Raw genomic sequence first — 22026 nt, 5'->3', positions numbered from 1 at the left:
CTGTTTCCGTCTCTTATGTCTTAATGATGCGAGAAACCAGCTCCATATATACTGAGTTTATATTGCACACAGGTCTATTTACCTCTATTTACCTCAATTTGTTAAACTGGAATTTATTTAGGAATACTAGAGTAAAATACAAAAATACTTTGTGTTGGTCTATCACATAAAATCCCAGGAAAATTTATAGACTCATGTGGTTGCAATGTGACAAAATTTCACAAAGTTCCAAAATACTTTGAATACTTTTGCAAGGCCCTGCAATTATATGTTTTTGAGCATTAAATTAATTTAGGCAACCAGGAAGTTTGAGGCCAGTTATTAAAAGACAGTGAATGGCATTGCTTACCTTTAACCTTCAGTGTGACAGATTCTTTCACTTTGCGTACTTGAAAGGTGATAGTTCCTCCATCCTGAGGAGCCAAGTTCTTCAGCGTGAGTTTGTGGACCTTGCCCTCATGTGTGATGGTGTTCACCTCATTGGTGAACAGGACCTTCTCATTCAGAAGCCACTGTGCATCTTCATCAGGGTAGTTGATCTCACATGTGAACATTGCATCGCTGTCTTCATCAACCTCTGTGTCAGCTAGGTGCTTGGTGATCTTTATTTCTCGAACTGAGAAGTTAAAACAGGAAAGTAGTTTTAATGTAAACATAAGTTATGTGAGTATGCAGTTTTCCATCAAATATAAATCATACCTTCTACAGTTAAAGTCCCTTTGGTTTCAGCAGGACCTGACTGACAGCGGTACTCCCCACTGTCTTCTTCAGTCAACTTTTGAACAGTAAGTTGAGCCCTTGCAGCATCTTGTCTTATGTTGTATTTATCTGACACTGCCAGAAGAACCTGACCTTTGAACCACTTCACTTCTTTAGGTGTGGCAGAAAATTTGCAAGCAAGTGCAGCAGAGCTTTTTTCATTTGCCTTTACATCTTTGATATGCTCAGTGATCTCAAGTGGGCGCTCTAAACATACAGAAAAGTATATGATAACAACAGCATTAATGCAGAAAACAAAATATACCCAATTGTTGTATGAGCTTGAAAAAAAGTATTCACCTTTGACTGCGAGCTGAGCAAGAGATTTGCTTTTCCCTGCAGTGAATTGAACTGGTCCAGTCATTGACGCTTTGGTCTTTTTAAAAGTGAGACGATGCATGGTGCCTTCTTTCTCCATCTCAACATCAACACCCTCCTGCACAGGAACTCCACTCAAAGTCCAAATCGGAGGTTTCACTAATTCCATACTGACTTCAACTTCAAAAACAGCTGCAAAAGGTTCCGTCACCTCGACTGAACTGAGTTCCCGTACGATACTGATGGACTGTTCTGTAAGAATCACAAAAAGATCAAAGTAAGAAACGACAAATGGCATCCATTATTCTCAAGGTAACAGGTATTTGTATAATGTTTTATTAGTTATATGATCCAAGAATGGCATTCATGTAATTTGACTAGCACAAAAACAATAATCAAAATTTAATTTATTAACATTTGCCCAATAACCACATATCTAAAAAGTCACTTGGCTGTTTGTCTTTACTCTCAGATATTTTGCTGATCTTTTGAGTAAGAATTTATTTTGGAAACTTTGCAACAGATATCTGGTCAGGAGAGAGCAGTCCACTTTTTCCCAATTTAGAACCATGTCCTTAGAGTTAGACGAGCTGACTCTCAACCATACACCTAATGTTCAGCTGTGAACCACTCCACTGCCCGCTAATGGTCATGAAATGAACTTACCATCACAACCACATCATTCGCAAATGGTAAAAAAAAATCGATCGAGGAGCAAGGTTTGGTAATAACCATGGTATTCCTTTAAGTTCTTATATCTTTGAATCTTTGATCTATTGATAATGTTTTACTGTCATCACAATTAATCTAGAGCTATTAAAAACATACATATTTGGAGCAAATACATTTCTTGTAATGAATCACACTTACACTTAAATCCATGAATACCTTCTTTTGTGGTCCTAATCACTTAGACAAATTACATAGATGTTATCGGCAGTAGCATTTAAAACTTTTCGATCGGTTTATAGGATAAAAAAGTTAATTGATCTTAATAAATTAGTAGGTGAGATTGGTTACAAGAAGAAACAAAATACAAATTGGTAAATGTCCACGTTTTATCCCATTAGTAGATTATTTCACACTGATAAATAGATCAATGCCTCATTGACTCTCAATCTTATGGCTTGTTTTGTGGGTGTATCTATTCATAGCAAAACTAAGTGTACAAGTATTCTTTGTCATCTTCCGTTTTACCTTCCACAAGCACTTTACAGGATGTCTTGTCATCTGTAGCATCACAGGTATACATATCTTCATCACCAGAATCCACGTCATTGATGGTGAGCTTTCGATACACATCTTCACCTTTGATCTCGTACTTTTTGCTGGCTTTGATCTCCATCTTGTTCTTGAACCACTTCACTTTTGCACTGGCACGTGACACTTGGCATTCAAGATGAGCACGGTGCTTATACATCGCTATCTTATCCCTGAGTTTCTTCACAAACTTGACAGGCAGTTCTATAGTAACATGAACATGGCGTGATTGTAGACTAGTAATTGTGTCTCAAAAAAGGCCTATCAGTGCAACAGGTCTTATTATAGCTCTTGCTAAAGCACATGATAGGAAGGCCATTGCTCAATAATTCTGCCAAAGCCAGAGAAAGCAGAGGTAGATATTATGGCAATGGAACACAAAAGCAAAGCTATAACATAACAATGCCAGATAAAATCCATAAATTGATGCAACTCAAGGTAACTTTGACTGTTTCCCACAATTTACATTGAAGCTGAATAAATTTTGAATATACAATGTGATCATTGGCAGCAAAAAGTCAAAATTACTGAGTAATTACACAATTGCCTACACCAGTTATGCCAAAATATCAGGCTAAAATTCTGATGCAAAAAAAAAAAAAAAACACCAAGTTTGATTCTCGATGAAACGTATTTGGGGTGCCATCGGGCCTCAATGAGGAATAAAAACCTAAATGCAACTTGCAATTTAATCCTATCAAATTAAAACCAGTCAGAATGATGCAATGCGTTTCCTATTTTTTAGATAAATATACATCTAGTAAGTATGTGAAGATGTAATCTTAATATTGTATGCTGCGTAAAATAAGATTATGAAAATAAAATTGCAGTAGCCAGTGTGTAGATTTAGAGGAAGCAATGCTTACAATATGCAGATCAGTATGGCATTCATACCATCAATCCACGATCAATCCAATTGCAAGACTATGGAAGGTTATTGACTTCATGCCATTCTCCATTCAGCATTTGAAAAATTAATGAATATTCAAAAAAACAACTGCTCACCTTTCACTTTAAGTTTTGCAGCTGAAGACGCTTTTTCAGCTGTAAATCGAATTTCACCCATGTCTTCAGGAGTTACAGATTTAAACAGCAGTACATACGTTCTGCCTGGAAGAGGATAAAACATTTTCAAATAAAAACATAAAAGTTCTTATCATTTTAAGTTTTTTAAAATCCTTACCCTCTTGTCTCATCTTGACATTTTCGCTGGCTTTAATTTTAGCATTTCCTCTGAACCACTGGTACTCCACGTCGTCATGAGAGACTTCACAGGTAAACGAAGCACTCTCCTTCTCCACCGCTTCCACATCTTCTAGCTTCTTAACAATCTTGATATCTCTGGCTACAGAAACCAAATTAAGAATGTATTTCATTAGAACAATTAAAAAAAAGCACACTTTGACTGGTTTAATAAATGTGCAGGTAATTAATCACCTTGCACAGTGAGCTTAGCAGAGGTGTTATCATCAGTTGTGCGACAGATGTAAGTGCCTCCATCTTCAGGCGTGCATTTGTTGATAACTAATGAGCGCTTTCGGCCCAAGGAATGAATAGCAATGTTCTTTGTTGGCTTCAGTTCAACATCATCCTGCAGAATTGTTGTTGTTTTCAAAATGTTATTATTATTATTTTTGAACAGGATATTTTTATTTTGCTTATATAGATGAACAAGTAACTTTTCACCTTGAGCCATTTAACTTCTGCGTTGTTTCTAGACACTTCACATTCAAATGTTGCCTTTTCCTTCTCAGGAACATTGATGTCCATTATGGGTTTGGAGATCATAGCAAGAGGTTCTGTATGATTAGCACATTTAAGTAAAAAAAGAAATGGCAATGTTCAGGCAATTCCCCAGTAGAACAAATAATCAGCAGAATTTACCTGTGACAATCAGTTTGCTTGAGGTATGGACTCCCTCTGCTTGAAAGGAAATAGTCCCAGCATCCTCTCTCTTCAGATTGGAAAGCGTCAGGGTATGCTTTTTTCCCACGGTCGTGATGCGGCAGTTTGCCCCTGACCTTAACTTGGCCCCATCTCTGGTCCACGAGCCTTCAACATCAGCTTGACTCAGCTCCACTTCAAGAGTCACTGTCTCCGTTTCATGAGCTTTTGTGTCTGTTAGAGATTTTATTACCTGAATCTTCTTCACTGAAGGGGAAAACAGCATTTAGTGAAAAAAGTTGGAGAATAATAGAAACAGCTTTTGATAAAATTTCACTGCATTAGGTCTTTTTGTCACATGTCTTTGATAAACAAAGTCAGATTTGAGGCATAGGCAAAGAGTGAGTCTTGATTTATTTTTCATGATTTTTGGCTGAAATTCTGACATACTAGATATAAATTTCTGGACAAATTTCTGAATGACTGGTCACACTCACTTTTGGAGGATTTACTACATTTAACATGCCTTCAAATATTTTCTTCATAACTCAACTGCTTCTGAATTGATGGCAAAAGTTGAATCTAGAGAGTTTGTCAAAATGGTTATGACAGCAGGTGTTTCCTTTGAAGCAATTATGGTTGACCAAAGAAGAATGTTTCAAGCACCACTCTCTTTAAAATGAACCATCTGCCCTGCTAATTCAGTCGGAATGACAAATGATATGTCCTTTTATAACATTTTGCCCTGAGTTGATTATAAGATTATTGAAGAATGAGAAGATGGCGTTGTTTAAGGTCAGAAGCACAGATTTTTTTTTTTTATACCGATCAATACTTCTCATCATTCTACATAGCAACCTGGACTAAATATAAACCACCACCATAACAGCTGAAACTGTAAAACTACATTTCTGTCAATCAGAAAAAATTTGACGTGTAGTGAACAAAATCCTGTGAATCGTAAATGCTAACCAAACGTCTATACACAATAGGGAAAAGCATTCTGTTACTGTGGTTCGAGAGTTGTATGTAGCACCAGACATGCATATTGTATTAGTCTCTCCAAAAACATTAATAGGGATTATTCTTACTCTCAACAGTGAGTTTTGCTTGAGTCTTGTCATCCAGAGTCTCACAAGAGTATATCCCGCGGTCAGAATAAGTTACTCTCTTGAAAATTAGAGCCTGCTTTGCTCCTTCGACTCGGATCTCTATGTTTCCTGCGGGCTGCACAACAACACTGTTCTTCATCCACTTGACTTCATCTGAAGGCTTACTCAGCACTACTTCCAGTTTCACTTCATTCTCTTCTTCCACTGTCATATTTTCCAGCTTTTTCTTAAAAGTGACAGGTTCACCTGGGAAAAGCAGACGTGGTGATTTACACATATTTTGTATTTTTGGAAATTGAAAATGAACTAAAGTAAAAATGACAGCTATTGCAGAAAACATTTCTAAGCTTACGCTGAACTTGAAGAGTTGCTTTGCAGCTTTTGCCTTCTGCATCAACACTAACTTCTCCTGCATCTTTCTGTGTGACTGAAGTGATGGTCAGTGCGAAGCTACCACCTCCGTGCTCAGGTTTGTACTTGGGCCCAGCAGTGACGGGTATATTGTTGTGGAACCACCGAACATTGACGTCAGCCGGAGTGACCGCACATTTGAAAATGGCGTCCTTTCCCTCCATTGCGGCAACGTTGTTCAGTTTAGTGGTCAACCTCACGAGTCTTGGAGCTGAAAAGAATGAAGCCAGTTTTTAAGATTCAATCAGGCGTTTTCACTAACAGGTGTACACTGACTATAAAAACACATAATGACATAAGAAACATAGATTCTACAGCACTATTTACAAAAATACAAAGTTTGTAAAGAATTTAATGAAAATTAAAATACCTTTCTGTGTATTTAGGTCAGTGAAATAAGAGGTGCAAGAACGGTACGGACCTGCTGATGTTAGTAAATATTAAGGTCCAAGACTGTTCTGGTCTTATTCACAAAAAAACATAACTCTTTAAAGGTACATTGGATGCTTTTATATGTTTTATGGTGGACAAACGTCCATAAAATCCATTCAAGGTTCTCATTTATGGCTCGAATATTTTGGCACAGTTGTAAAGATTGCAAGTGTATATGTAAATTTTCAGATTTAATTACCTTTAGAAGTTATTTTAGCAGAGGTCTTGTCATTTTTACACACACAGCTGTATTCCCCTTCATCTTCTTTAGTGACTGCTGTTACAGTGAGGATCCTTTTAGCTCCATCTGTTCTGACACAGTGCCTGTTTCCAGGTTTAATTTCACGGCCCTGGTGCTGCCAGAGAACATCCCCTGAGGCCTGATTTAGCTCACAAATTAGGCTGAGTGTTCCTCCTAACTCCACTGTAGCAGCTTTCAAAGGAACAACAAACTTCAAAGCTGAATCTGAAATGAAAGCATGGGATAACAGGGGAAAAGAAAGTTAAACATCGGCAGAAGCAGATGCAGAAATAGTTTTATTTGACCTACCTTTAACCTGAACTTTGAATTCCACTTTGTCATCTGGAGTTTGACAGGAGTACGTTCCGCTGTCTTTGGTCTCTGCCGATTTCAGTGTCAAAGTGCGAGAAAGCCCATCTTTTTGTATTTCCCACTTGCTGCTCTCCTTTATCTCCACGCCATCCCTGAACCACTTCACATTACCAACTTCTGTGTTCACTTCAGCCGTTAAAACAACTCTTTCACTTGCTTCAACAACAAATGTATCCTTGGTAGGCTTCTTAAACTTCACAGCCATGTCTACAGGACACAATTTTTTAAAGTGTTTTGTTATAGAACATAATCTCTGCAGTTAAAACTTTATTTGTAATATACTGGTACCTGTCAATTGCAGCTTGAAGACCAGCTTATCACTTCCAGATTCACAGGTATATTCTCCAGCATCTTTCTTCTCCATTCTTTCTATTACCAGCTCACTGGTCTTGCCCTTTGATTCCATGTGGATCCCCTTACTCGAAGTGAGAACCTTTCCATCCTTGAACCATTTCACCTCCATTTTGGAGTCTAAAACTTCACAACTTAGAGTGGCTTTCTGAGAGAGAGCAGCTTTCACTTCTCTCTGAACTAATTCCTTGCTAGAGAAGACAGTTGTAGTTTCTAAAGAACAAAAGAAATATGTGTCATAAACATTTCAGTTCATCTGATTAACATAAGTTGGATTTTTCAGCTGGAAACACACAAAGGATCCAGCTGGGGACTGGTACTGGACAATGTGTCAGCTAAGTTGACCTTGACTAGTAGATAGCTAGAAAGTCAAAAATGTTATCTTTTCTCAATCGGTGAGCGTAACACACCTAATCTCTGTTACTGAGCAAAGACGATTCCGAGTTAAGCATTTTAGAATTAGTGTGTCAGATGAAGTATAAAGATGTAAGAGGCTATATGACAGAAAACTGTATTTTCTATGACATGTCTGCAACTCACGTCGACATGTTGGTCAACCCACATATCAACTCACTTTTACTCACTTTTTATAAAAGTCAGAGAGAGTGACATTTTCAGAATGTAATAGGAAGGCTGAATAAGATACAGTCATTACACTGTTTAATCCATCTGAACTATCAAACTCTGTATGTCTGTCGTGGAAAACGCTACATTTGGAAATGCTGGGAGCCTTTTGAGAACGTAAGGATGTACGTTCTGTTGAAAATATAAAGTAGACAACCTTTTTGCAAAGCTAATATGCTAACCACACTAACTGCTAATGCTAGACTTTATTTTTACACCGTTTTCTTTTTCTTTGAAGCCTTAAAGCACTGTTTCAGAGTGACTGTTGTTAAACACACATGATTTGTGCTGTGGCTTCTGCTCCTAATGTAAACAATTAAGATCCGTTAATGTGAAAGGCGAAAAAAATATAATTCTTTAAAAGTTGTTCTTGCAGATCTTTTATTGGATTAATCTTTAAAGACAATTTGTCAAAAATCGGCAATCAGCAAGTCAAAGCTTTATTAAAACCAAAGTTAAAAAATCTCCTACAAAAATTTTGAATCAGCACTTCTACTTTCAGTCACTGTAAACAAACTTTTTACTTGTTCATATAGGATTTTCACACTTGTTCATGCCGACTCAGTCCATTTTGGAAGTCGCTTACTTTGTGTTCTTCTCTGTCTTTTATTTTGAACCCTTCAAAAAAAACTGCTAACAAAAGGTCCAAGCAATAGAATGTTTCAGAAAAGCAAAGCTGTGAAATAAATCCAGTATAATGGTATATGCCTACAACAGAAAGAAGTATTGTTTTCTTTTCTCCTACCTGCCACATGAATCTTAAAAGCCAACTTCTCAGTCCCGGCCTCACAGATGTATTCTCCAGCATCCTTCTTCTCTACACTGTCAATCATCAGCTGGCGACTCTTGCCTTTTGACTCTGTGTGTATGGTTTTGCTGGATTTCAGCAGCTTACCATCCTTGTACCATTTCACCTCTGTCTTTGCATCAGCAACCTCGCAACTCAGAGAGGCTTTCTGCGACAGAGTGGCTTTCACCTCCTTTTGGACAGATTCCTTGTTGAAGAAGACTGACTTAAGCTGGGTCTCTGTAAAAATAATAATGGAAAACATCTTGAAGCTGCAACTTAGGTGTATGAAACATTGGTGTATAAAAAACCGCCTTACCTTCAACATGCAACTTAAAGGCCAGCTTTTCAGACCCAGCCTCACAAATATACTCTCCTGCATCTTTTCTGTCCACGCTTTCAATCACCAGCTGGCGAATCTTGCCTTTTGATTCGGTGTGGATTGTTTTGGTTGAAGTGAGCAGCTTGCCATCTTTGTGCCATTTCACCTCTGTCTTCACGTCCGCTACCTCACAGCTGAGGGTGGCCTTCTGGGAAAGAGAGGCTTTCACTTCTTTCTGCACAGAATCCTTTTTGTAGAAGGCAGACTGGGCCTGCACGTCTGTGTGAAGTAGGAATATATGACTTTGTTATCAATAATCTACTTTTTAGTATCATTTCCTACAGTTTCTGTACAATAAACTGTATTGTATTGACCATCTACGTGTCCGTTTAGCTCTGGATCCTACCTTCCACTTGGAGTTTGAAGGAAAGCTTTTCCGCACCAGCCTCACAGATGTATTCTCCAGCATCTTTCTTCTCCAGGCTCTCTATCACAACCTGCCGACTTCTGCCTTTTGACTCTGTATGTACCGTCTTACTAGAAGTGAGCAGCTTGCCATCTTTGTACCACTTAACCTCTGTCTTGGTATCAGACACCTCACAGCTGAGCGTAGCTTTCTGAGACACAGTGGCTTTGATATCCTTCTGAACCGACTCCTTGTTGAAGAAGGTTGACTGGGCCTCTGATTAAACAGTCATGAAAAAAAACATATCAGTAACTTCTCCTTAACAGTCCGATTTATATGTGCCAAACATTTTTACCTGCCACATTGATCTTAAAACTCATCTTTTCAGACCCAGCCTCACAGATGTATTCTCCTGCATCTTTCTTCTCCACACTGTCAATCACCAGTTGGCGGTTCTTGCCTTTTGATTCAGTTTGAACCGTTTTGCTGGAAGTCAGGAGTTTGCCATCTTTGTACCATTTCACCTCTGTCTTCACGTCTGCTACCTCACAGCTGAGGGTGGTTTTCTGTGAGAGAGTGGCTTTCACCTCCCTCTGTACTAACTCCTTGTTGCAGAAAGCAGGCAGAGCCTCTGAAAGTAAAGCCAATAAAAAATTCAGTATTGGTATGAATAATAAATACAGTACAATTTCAAAAGTTAAAACCGAACGGTTCTTTTTTAACATCAACATGTGATGACCTTTAGAACATCATTACATGAAACCATTAAGACCTAATTCTGATGCAACATCTGTGCGGAACTAAAAATACTAAAAAAAAGGAAGGAATTGTGGGCAAAGTAAGTAAGTAAGTAAGTAACTAAAAATACTAAAAAAAGGAAAGAATTGTGGGCAAAGTAAGTAAGTAAGTAAGTAAATAAGTAAGTTATTTGGGATCAGCAAATAGCTGGTCTTACATGTCAAAACATCCTAATCAGGACAACTTCAGTGAAAACCATATTTCAAAGTAACTGGTTCAGCCTTCCTACCTGATACAATTATCTTGAAGACCAGTTTATCCCCTCCAGCTTCACAGGTGTACTCTCCAGCATCAGTCTTCTCGATGTTTTCAATCACCAGCTGACGGGTGCTACCCTTGGTCTCCAAGCGTATTCTCTTACTTGACTCCAGCACCTTTCCATCTTTGTACCATTTCACCTCCGTCTTAGTGTCTGACACATCACAGCTAAGTGTTGATTTCTGGCTGAGGACGGCTTTGACGTCTCTCTGAACTGACTCTTTATTGGAGAATGCAGCTACTGCTTGGGTTTCTGACAATAAAAACAAAATGATCTCAAATTTGAAGCACCTGCATGACAACAATTTACATCATGTTACAAGAAGAAATATTAGTTTTACCTTTTATCTTGACATGGAATGTGACTTTATCAGCTGCTGTTTCACAAGAATAATATCCTTCATCATTTTTCTTGGCACTTTTAATGATAAGTTTCCTTTGGGTCCCTTTGGAGATGATAGTTGTTCTTTGGTCCTCACTAATTTCAACTTTATCTTTTTTCCATACAACAACAGCACTTGCAGAAGACACCTCACAGGTCAGCTCAAGATCTCCTTTAAGGGATGATGACATTCCCATGGGGCCTCTGGCTTTATTGAGAAATTTGGCAGGTTCATCTAAGCAGAAGTAGAATAAAACGAAATTAATTCCAGTAAATGTAGTCGATGGTTACCGAAACAAAGCTTTTAACCCAGGATGTTATGTGTCCATTAGTGCAATGTTATAACCACTTTAAAGTTCTAATTCACTTACCTTTCAGTGTCAGCTGAACTGACATCCTATCCTCAGATAAGACACACTCATAAAGACCCACATCTTCCTCTGTAACATTGTGAACCATCAAGATTCTCTTACGATCTCTTATAATGGATTCATACTTCTTCCCCATTTTCACCTCTCGCCCATTCTTCAACCAAGATACCTGAAGAACCAAACAGTCCAGTTTACCAAAACGCATTATCTAATTTTAAGATCTCTAACAGCACTCACAACACTGAATTAGCCTTTTCTTCCCATTAGCACTGACCAGAATCCATAAAGGCATTAACACAGCATAAAGTCACCACCTCATATAGTGGTGTGTATGCTGGCTAATAGTGTGATGACAGTAAGTTTGTAGCTGTGCCTTTCTATTTTCAAATAATGAACTTGAAGTGCACCGAATGAAATGTAAAACCAAGGGCTACTGTTTTCTAATCCAATCTTGCTTTAAGCCTCCTGCCTGGTGTGTTCCTTGGTCTTCTTAAAGCTGTTAGAAGCCTTCACTAAGAAGTTGTATATACAGAGAATTATTGGTAATCTCTTTTATACTAACTAGTTGACTTCTGATGGATATTGGTTGCACTGGATTTTAATTTAAGGTATCATCAAAAAGGGGACTGATTACATTTGCACACCAGATCTTTCAGAGTTTTAGTTTTCCAAAATGTCTCTAATTTCACAGTCATGTTCTGGCTTCTGCTGGCTACATGACTAAATCTGAAAAGGTCTGAGGAGGAACCGCAAGGCTCTGTAAGAGGATACCTTACTTTCTCCAACAGGATTTATTTTTTTAAATATGAAAATGGTCAAAGTGGTGAATATAAGATGTTTTGCACACAAACCTGAGTTTCGTAGTCTGACACTTCAGCACTCAGTTGAGCCGTCTCTTGGACACTGCAGGTTACAACCTCTGGATGGTCGGACTTGTTGGTGAACCTGATAGGGGGTGCTATAGCACATTTTTGTACTTAAAATGCGTGACTGAGTAAAAAATAAAGCTTGAGAAAACAGATTACTCTTATAAAATCTAAATGCAGAAAATAATTTTTTTAAACGACATACCCTTCACAGATAGGATGCAACTGCTCTGAGAACCTCCACCCACAAACTTGATTTCGGTTCCATTCATTTCAATGGTCACGACACGAATGAGCAGTGTGTGAATGTTCTTAGATTTGGTGATAAGATATTCTGATCCACTCCGCAGGAGGCGTCCATTTAGGGACCAGAAACCTGAACAAACAGCCGACAACTCCACAGAGATGGAGAATTCCTCTCCAGAGACTGCAGAGCTGTCCATCAGGCCCTTCCTGATTTCTGCAGTGGGTTCTGGATAAGAAAGACAAGCAAAGTATTTTTAAAAAACAAAACACAGAAAACAGATACTTTTCAAAAATATAAGACTTACCAAGGTAGAAGCTGCCAGGTACTTCCAGAAAGGGACTCTGGCCAAAGTCATTTGTGGCAGAAATACGGAACTGGTAGCTAGCTTCCTCTGCAAAACTGCTTATGGTGATCTCTGTGGTTGTGAGGATTTCTCCAGCATTGCATCTCTGCCAGGTAGAAGCACCAACCTTCCTCCTCTCCACGATGTATCCTTTTATGGGTACGGGACGATCACTGTCAGGGGGAGACCAATGAATGGTGATGGACGAGTCAGTCTTGTTCTGCACCACAGCATCGACTGGGGGATCAGGAGGATGCTTCCTGGGAGCTACAGTAGGGAAAAAAACAGTTGAAGATGTTCCTTTGAGTGCAATAAATTTTCATCTTCTCTTTTTTCTTACATGACTATTGACAGGTGTTACTCCAAGGTTGTATGGCCTACCATTATTTATGATAGTTCATCTAATATCTAACTTACAACATTGTTTATGTAGCATCAATCTGACATTAAGAATAGTATCATAGTATCAACATCGAATAAAATGTTTTGATGAAATCACAAAATTAAAACAATAGGCATAAATGTACATGCATTATTTACTTAATTACAAGTTGTTCTACATACATCCTATAAGTCAATTCACATGAAACTTAGACTAATAGAACTTGAAGTAACATACTTGAAATGTCATATGATTTATACTTTTTAGCTCTTTTTTGTCTTTTACAACTCAAAAGTTTACATTTTTAAACTCTTGAGAGCCCTTTTTTTGTGTGGGGTCCATGATGAACCTTAATGCTGTTACCTCCATCATATCTCAATAGCCCACTATGTCTTCAGACATCTATTTATAAACGCATTATTTGTTTCATGTATATATACATATATTGCGATTTTTTTGGCATAGATATTAAAGCCATGACAAATTTGGTTTTAGGTTAGACATGCTGGGAATGCAGATTAAAGGACATTGCAGGTAAAGGGCTCTTGGAATAAGTGGAGGCAGAACTAGGTGCTCACCAAAGCCAACCTTTCAATATTTATTACTGTCTCTCTCACTATGTTGTACAATTTACCATATATAAGAAAAGTCTTTAGAAATTATTTAACTCACCAGTGACAGAGAACCGCGTTGAAGTCTTACAATCTCCAGCCACAAAGGCCACCTCTCCAGAATCATTTGCCTGGCAGTCTTTAATTGTTAACGTGTACTGTCTAAGAACACAGGCGATTGAAGTACGAGAATCTTCCTTCAGTTTCTCGCCATTGCGAGTCCAGTAGGCATCTGGACAAGGATGCTCCAGCTCAACACAAAAGATGACGGTGTCACTGACTGGAACGATGGTCTTCCGAGGAAGCTTCTTTGTGATATTACCTGGTACATGGAAGTAAGATTACAGATAATAATATTTGCAGCACAAAGAACAACAAATATAAGCATTCATCTCAACTTTGTTAACCAGTGTGGTCACAACAGCAGCTGCACTAGAAAAATTATTTATTAAACAAATGTCTTCAAAATTACACACAAGATGCCTGAAAAAATCCAATGAGAACAGTTTCCCTACCCAGGACAGTGAGCTCAGAAACAGTACGGCTGCCCTCTTTCATCTCGCAGATATAAACTCCATCGTCATTAGTGGTGACATTATGTATGGTAAGGCGACGCAGAGTCCCATCCTCGTCCATGCGATATTTGGTGTTTTGTTCCAGCCTAGTTTCCTCCATGAACCAGTCGGTCTGAGTGGCGATGAGTGGCACCTCACACAAGAGTGTGGCTGAGGCCTTTTCTTGTACCTCCACATCCTGCAGTTTCCTCTTGAATGGCACCTTTGGCTCTGACAAACAGAAAAACAACAAAATCTGCAAATTTTTAAAATGACATAAAATGTTCTAAATTGCAGAGCAATCATTCGTTATAAGGTGGGAAATTACATATTAGTTAAGTAAAAGTAAAGGAAATTTAAGATTAAATGCAGTGCACTCCAAAATTATTGTCACTTCTTGTAAAGACGTGTAAAAATGCAACAAAATAAGTTTAAATTGAAGAGGTATAATGTCAGTAAAATTGTAGAAAAATTAAACTTTTACTTGAGTAATAAATTTTTTTTTTGATTTATGCTTTTTAAGATTGTCTGAACTCAGATATTTTGTGTTCTGGTATTTTTGTGTTTTAGTCTGTTTTACATCATTTTCATCATATATGTTCTTATACTGATTTTATTTTATTGTTTTCTTTTCGTTTAATCCTGTATGTTTTTATTTACCTTGCAAGCCACTTTTGTCAGTTATGTTTTTTTCAGACATGATATAAAGTACAATTTGACATTCAAAAAGCTAATATCTTGCAGACACTTTTTAACATGGGAAAGACAGCAGAAAGCCTTACAAATTACAATTTCAGTGTAAAGCCCAAATTTACTTATCAAAGTAAATAAGGGCTTCATGAACAAGTAACATAAAATAGTACAATTGTTCTGAATAACTGAATATTTTTTGATAAATATAAGCCACTTTTATTATGACTTTCATGGAAAAGAAACCGCTTGAAAACAGCACACCCTCTCCATATATATATCCATCGTTCCTCGTCATCAGAGTGCATGAAGATTTTTAATCAACACAAATATATGATTTAATGATGTCATCCTCTGAGCCAATTTTCTTCCTGGAGGAAGTGTCACTTGCAGTGGCCTAGAAAGGGTGAGTTCATCTGAGAAACTGTGAACTACTCATCACCAGTAGGAAATAGATGAAACACAACACCTACTTCCAAAGGGTCGAGATGAATATAACCATGTAATTTATGGCCACTGACATTTAGGTAAATCTTAGGGGAAAATACATTGATTTAACATGGTAATTACAGTTACATGTAGTGTATGACATATTACAGACCTTTTTAATGAGAAGCAATTGTGTGGTTATCTGCAGCTGAATGTGCTTATCAACAACTGGGATCTACAACTTTATCTATAATATGGGGACTTTAAGAAAAATATTTTTTTATCATTTTAACTGTACATGTAGGTCTATGGTTCCCTAAACTGATGGGATATGTGCTACCTTTAGTGCTACAGAGAAAAAAACAATACTAAAATGGTATATTTAAATAAATGTTGAACAAGTGCTAATATCCCTATTATTACCACTTGGATATTATAGGTATCGGCAGTCTGTAACATGGAATAAAACATTAAATAAAAAATCTGGGTGTTTGACAGTTTCTGTTAAATTAAAAAAACAATAATTTTCTTACTCTTTTGGGGTAAAAAACAAATGAGTAGAAATTTCTTGGAATTTAAGTTTTGTTGGATTTGTTTTCACATTTAAATATATAAAAATTATAAAAGTCTTGCTTTCTGAAAAAACTTCTCAACTTGTGCTAGCAAAGTACCTCATAATATCATTGATTACACTTTGCAGAGGTGAGTGTTTTTCACACCCTCCTCATAATTTAATACAAATATACTATATTTTTCATGTTGATAAAAGCAACAACAAAAAAAAAAAACTTTCTGTTTTTCGGCTAAGGATCCTAATCCAGAAATCCAATTACCAAAACATGCATGAACTGAGATGACACTGGCACAGCTGTTAGTTCTGTTGTCTGGCAGCTAGAAAGTTCTTGGTTCAAGTCACGGCCTGTGCTCTATTTGCATGTTGTTCCTGTGGATGCTCAGGTTCTCAGCAGGTACTTTGGTTTCCTCCTTCAGTCCAAAACATGACTTGACTTACTGGGCACTAATTTCCCTTTAAGTGTGTATGCATGGTTGTTTATAATTTGTGTGTCAGTGTTGGCTTGTGGTAGACTGTTGCACTGTCACGGGCATATATACCATGCCTCTCCCCAAATGACTGTCCTACAGGAATAAGCAGATGTAGACAACGTTCCCACCCACATTTTTAACTTCTAAGTACTTTTCCATTAATTTTCCCAGCTGCAATGTTTGTGATTTAAACTTTAACACACAGATAAGCCATTTCCTAGAAATACATTGTCAATGAATGTTAGTTGTTGTTTTTTTTAGTTTGTCTTTTTACAGCATTCCCAAACAAACAAGACAAGTCAAAGTCCTGCTGTACTACAGCTCTACAAAGCTTGTAAAGGTGGTGGTACTTGGAAAGCTTAGTATCCATTGAAGTCGTACTTGATACAAAAATGTAGATAATGGATCAGCATCTTTTTAAGATGTTGCTGACATAAAGAAGAGGTGGGCCAAGCATAGCCCAAGGGACAACAATGTGCCACATTTTTAGTTTTTAATTTATTTTATAGTTAACAATATCACACATCCTGTTAATCAAAAGCAAGCGTCATGACATATTTTACTTAGTCATTACATTTAGCTAAATAAACCAAGTGTCTTCAAAGAAAGAGTGTGACTAAATGTAAAAATAGAATAAGACAATTTCCCGGCCAGGAAGAAAAAATCTCAACAAAATATTTTTTGCAATCATAAATTTTTTTAAATAAAAATGTGGATATCACTGCATTAGTGTGCATATAATGTGTTTTACCTCCTAAGGTAGTTTAGATGTACACAAATGATTTTTTTTCTCAATAAGTGAACATTTTAAAACCTTACCTTTGACTGTAACCAGTACAGCACTGTAGGTCTGGCCTGCCATATTGGTGGCATTGCATGTATAGAGACCATTATCACTCTGCTTGCAGTACAGGATCTTGAGGATGAAGTTCTCAGCTTGATCCTCATAAATGACGTGCCTGCGTCCCTCACTGATGTTACTTCCGTCCTTCCTCCAGATAATGTGTGGTTTGGGGTGACCCGTCACAAAGCAGCTGAGTTTTGCATGTTTGCCCTCAGTAACAGTGCAAGTGCGGGTGAAAACACCTTTAGGTAGACTGGCCAGTGCAGACGCCCTCAGCTCCTGCTCCAGGCTCAGGGAACTCAGGGCATCGGTCATGTTGGCTTTGGAGAGGGAGCTGTTTTCCTCCGTGCGAAAGATGGAGATGTCCTTCTTCATTTCCTCTTTGCGCTTTTGCATGTGGGAGAGGAGAGAGGTACTCTTGTCTGCAGACATGTGGCGAGCATCCTGAGTATCCACCACCAGAGCTGCAGCAGCCTGGGAGCGGCCGACAGAGTTCTGGGCCCTGCAGATGAACGTGCCGCTGTCCAGGTTGCGCACACCTTGGATCTTTAAGGTGCTGCTTTCGCTGTCGGACATAATTTTGATGCGGTTTGTTTCACCTAGGTAGCGCCCGTCCTTCTCCCACTCAAATGTAGCCTCAGGGTGAGCCACAACCCGGCAGTGGAAAACAACTTCTCCTCCTAAAGCCACTCGTGTGGAAGTGGGCTTCACCATGAAAACGGGGGCCCTCTGAGACATCTCTGTTTGGAGGGCCACCTTCAGGGTCACGGCAGCATAAGCTTCCCCGATGTTGTTTTTGGCTCGACACATGAACTGACCACTGTCCTCCAGCGTGAGGTCATAGATGGTCAGACGGTAGATGTCTCCATCTTCCACAGTTTTAAAGCGGCCCCCAGACGAAAGCTTGAGCTTGTCTTTTTCCCAAGTGATTACTGGAGTTGGGTTGCCAACAACAGTGCAGCTGAGTGTAGCATCCTTGCCCACACCCACTGTGAAGGCCTTTGGGCGAGTGAGAAACCTGGGGGCTCCTCCAAACAGGTTTTGATCCATTTTTACTTCTGTGATGAATAAAGCATATAAAACAACATTAATACAGCTACTACAACAAACAATAATAAAGGAATAATCTAAGGACAACTTGATTTAAATGTGACAACTAAATAACAGGGTCAAAGAATACATATAGTAACATCAGTTCACACAGAACTGATTTTTTTTCTACTCCTTGACCCCAACCATGACTGCAACTTCCTTGAAAACAAGCAAAGTGTGGTGATCAAACAAGTGGTGAACAAAAGAAAAAAAATAGCTGTTTACAGAAGATGACCAGCAGCTGAAAGTATCTTAACCATTTGTTAAAGCTGTCACCATGTCGTGACGGTTTGCTATTAAACAGATAATCTGTGAAAAGATCAATCTCCTCCACCTCCTCCCTGAGCTGCTACTGCTGTCTAAAGAAATGCACTGTTCTGACCAAAAACAACCAATCAGAACCAGGAGAACAGGCGTAGAGCTCTCAATCAACCTCTTCCACTCACTGATAAGTGTGCTACTGGGAGGTTTTATAAAGATTGTTTGAATTTCTGTGAGTAATAAATAAATTGTTTTTGTTGTGTAATTGTAAAAAGAGTAGAGAGACAGGAAACATCCACATAGATTGAACACTGTGTTGCTCACCATTTCCACTGGGAGGAGTTATGCTGTTATCAGGGCTAGAGCTGCTGCTGTCTGACTAATCTGTTGTTAAGTGTGGTAGGAAGTACAGGTACAAGTTAAATATATGAATATGTTGTTAAATTATTTTCTTCATTCATAAAATGCTAGGTAAATGGAGGCAAACGGTAGTCTGTAGCTAAGCTAACTATGCTAAATGGTTGACAATCTCGCACATTCTACCCACTTCTCTTGGAGAAAAACTGGGCTATAAATTGACACTTGTCTTTTTTCTATCTTTCTTTTTGAAACCCTGACTTTATCATTTTTCTTGGCGGCACAGTAACAAACACAGTCCTACTTGTCTTCCACTGGTCCTGAACATCGTCACTGTCAAGCTTGCTAAGCAGGAACGAACCATTTCATTCAGATACAGGGGGGTGTTCGGGGCAAATATAGATGTGTGCTTTTTGGTCTGTGAGTGGTAACATTAAATTTTTACTGCTAAAACAATTTTAAAAACACAATAAGATTAATTTTGTAATTGAGAGGGCCCCCAATTTTTTTTCTATTTCTATAAGAAAATAAATAAATACATTTGTGGGGGTTGGGGGGTGGGCCTTGGAATTGTCCTAACTGGATTTTAGGTCAAAATAGGAAAAACGCGTTAACGTTGACAGTCCTAATTAAAATACAGTTGCATTGTGCTAGAATTTTATTACCTTCCATCTACATTTTGCCATGGCTCACCTGGTGTAATTGTGCATTTGCTGAGTTTATCATACCAACTTCAACACCACTGAGTACAGTTGCACACTATATCATTGTAAGAAGGAATGGAGAAGCACCATGACGTGTTGAAGGGGGAGTGTGGGAAAGGTAGGAGCTTCTTAAAAACACAGAGGTATATTTCAAGACATCAGATATGGCTATGATGTTGTAAAGTTATTTTTTAAATATAGCCCTCTACAACATTTTCATAGCAACTGAATGTAAGTTAATTATTAGATTGTGTTATAAAATGGCACTATGTGCCTGAAAAATCATAATACCTCCCCTTTGCTGTGATTGTGTTTAGTTGTGCCTCTTTGGTAAAACATTACAAAGTAATTTTTTAAATGTTACTTTTTTTACCTTAAAATATAACTGTTACTGGAATCATTAGATTTTTTATGTATTGGCCCAGAACAGTGACAGTAGCCTATATTTTGTTCTGATAAGTAAAGGCACTGTGCCCAATACGTTTTCAATGTGGCTGATGTTAATCAAGGAAGTAAATTTAAGTTTAGTTATTTCTGGTGTCAATTAGGTGCTTAAAATTAAGTTGGGTACAGTACTGTGATGTCAGAAGCTATTTTTAAGGAAAGTATTCTTTTACTTTGTGACCCTCCTGTGGTTCATTCAACTCAGAGAAATCAAGCAAGACTTTTAAACAGGAATGTTGTTGCTCTGTTTAATCCTTTGGCATTTTAGTATTTGGTCTTTTCATTTTCCTTTGGGATGAATGAAGTATTTTTTAATTTAATTTAATTGAACCTCAGTCTGTCATGGAACAAGATTGATTTTAAAATATCAGCAGGCGTTGTATACAGTAATTGTATAAAACAATTAATAAAACTAAATATATGATATGATACATCATTATTCATATTAAAGTCATGGAATAAATTCTTAACCAAAGCCAAATGAAACGCCTCACATTTTACAATTTTCTATGTGGACTCTACATTATTATTATTATTTTTTTTAATGCAATGAAAAAAGATATAAAACTAGAATTAAGATCGGCATATTTATAGCTGGCAGCTCTTGTAACATTATACAGTCTCCTGTTCTTCCTCTGCACACATTCATCAAGCCAACCACATAAATCCACGCAGCCTGTTCAATAGTTTAATACCACAACAACAACTGAATTCCCATGTAACAAGGTCATACAGAAAAGATAGGTGCCTTTCAAAGATCTCTATTTGCCAGCTTTGTCACCTCCAGTGGCTCGGACCGCCTGTCCCAAAAATAACCTCAGCTGTCAGAGCCCATCTCTGCACATTGCCATTTGTAGAAACGAAGTGCTCTTTGATAAAGCTCCTACTTCGGAAACATGCTTTATTTCTAGCACAGTCCATTTTCTCTCTGGCCAACTGAGGTAGACAGAAATTTCTAAAATTGGTTCTTAAATACAACAAGTGGCATATACAAAAACAATACTATAAGTTGTAGCCAGAGCTAACTTTAATCACACAGTCATAGGAAATTTAATTGTAAGTCTTAAGAATGATATTACTTTAAACTGATACATTATTTACCTTTGAGTCTTCAACCTTTCAGGTAAATCAGCAGCTGAGTCATGTGACTATTGGCTGTTACTAAAAAATTCCAGATTAAGGACCAGCTCCGAGTTCAGTAATCCCACCAAAAAAAAATTTTGGTCTTCTTTGTGCACAAATATCCGTGAAATGATAGTAAATCCAGAAAGATGGAAGTCCCCCAGTCTCCTGTGGTGGGCGGTTGACTAGACTCCTTTTTCTTTTCTTCTCTGAGGGCTCATGATGCCAAATAGCTGACGTTCCGAGTTTGGCGCAGCCTCCTTTCCAAAATAGATCCTGTCATTTGCAGATAGGAGATGGCCTCTGTTGGACAGGCCTGGTAACGGAGACACAGACAGTGGCCTTTGTGGCCTGTCACTGCTGCTGCCTACACTCAGTAGAACAAAGGGGAAAAAAATATATAACCAGGAAGAAACATGCTCTTTACCTTCAGGGAGGAAGAGTTATGGCCAGATTTAGAAAGATGTGGGGCCCTGGGCTGGAACCTGTCTTAGTTGACAGTAAATCAAAGCTCTTTTAACTGGTTAATACTAATTAGATACTCAATATAATTTGTTTATTGTTGTGTTTGGTTCAAGGAAGTAAAAAAAACCACACAAAAAACCAAAAAACTGATTTTTATCAGTTTTCACCAACTTTCCCATGTTCAGTGTCAAGGGCAAATGATAATAAAATCAACAAAAATTGTGACACCTCCTTAGGTACAAGACAATATATCTTCTAATGAATATTCTAAAAAGGGTCAAGACTAAATCAACATGTTAGGTATGCAACTAAGTAAACAATTGACAATGTACAGTGAAGGTGGTAATAGTATCTTCTTATTAACTTGTTATTAATCTGACTGCCTCCATAGGAGCTGTTATTTTGAGGTACAAATAAAGAATAATGGTAGTCTTCAGTCATTCCACTGACTTTGCACAATGCATTAGCACTGACTGCATCAAA

At 37.9% G+C, this 22026-nt stretch overlaps 1 protein-coding gene across 15 annotated transcripts in view; it reads right to left on the bottom strand.

Annotated features, from left to right (window-relative positions):
• obscnb (obscurin, cytoskeletal calmodulin and titin-interacting RhoGEF b) overlaps positions 1-21302 on the bottom strand; it is a 55018-nt gene extending 33716 nt beyond the window's left edge. For 7 of the 15 annotated variants that reach the window (XM_081598570.1, XM_081598572.1, XM_081598574.1 and 4 more), the window contains exons 1-28: positions 21058-21301; positions 17074-18156; positions 14053-14322; positions 13599-13859; positions 12506-12811; positions 12160-12426; positions 11940-12046; positions 11089-11257; positions 10677-10952; positions 10307-10588; positions 9635-9910; positions 9280-9555; positions 8871-9152; positions 8510-8791; positions 7078-7353; positions 6727-6996; positions 6376-6642; positions 5686-5955; positions 5313-5579; positions 4222-4488; positions 4024-4136; positions 3775-3928; positions 3521-3682; positions 3343-3447; positions 2275-2541; positions 1060-1329; positions 700-966; positions 350-616 (exon numbers count right to left, since the gene is read on the bottom strand). In XM_081598570.1, the coding sequence (XP_081454696.1) occupies positions 350-616; positions 700-966; positions 1060-1329; positions 2275-2541; positions 3343-3447; positions 3521-3682; positions 3775-3928; positions 4024-4136; positions 4222-4488; positions 5313-5579; positions 5686-5955; positions 6376-6642; positions 6727-6996; positions 7078-7353; positions 8510-8791; positions 8871-9152; positions 9280-9555; positions 9635-9910; positions 10307-10588; positions 10677-10952; positions 11089-11257; positions 11940-12046; positions 12160-12426; positions 12506-12811; positions 13599-13859; positions 14053-14322; positions 17074-18148 (7351 nt within the window). In that variant the 5' untranslated portion in view covers positions 18149-18156; positions 21058-21301. Of the gene's footprint in view, positions 1-349; positions 617-699; positions 967-1059; positions 1330-2274; positions 2542-3342; positions 3448-3520; positions 3683-3774; positions 3929-4023; positions 4137-4221; positions 4489-5312; positions 5580-5685; positions 5956-6375; positions 6643-6726; positions 6997-7077; positions 7354-8509; positions 8792-8870; positions 9153-9279; positions 9556-9634; positions 9911-10306; positions 10589-10676; positions 10953-11088; positions 11258-11939; positions 12047-12159; positions 12427-12505; positions 12812-13598; positions 13860-14052; positions 14323-17073; positions 18157-21057 lie in introns of all 15 variants that reach the window. The other 8 variants (XM_081598576.1, XM_081598582.1, XM_081598583.1 and 5 more) reach the window with 5 other exon arrangements.
• Between the last annotated feature and the right edge of the window lie 724 nt (positions 21303-22026).

Source organism: Poecilia reticulata, chromosome 17 (assembly GCF_904066995.2).
Source record: "Poecilia reticulata chromosome 17, P_reticulata-male-v2, whole genome shotgun sequence".
In the NCBI taxonomy this organism is placed as follows: Eukaryota; Metazoa; Chordata; class Actinopteri; order Cyprinodontiformes; family Poeciliidae; genus Poecilia; species Poecilia reticulata.
This window is presented reverse-complemented; position numbering and strand designations above follow the sequence as displayed.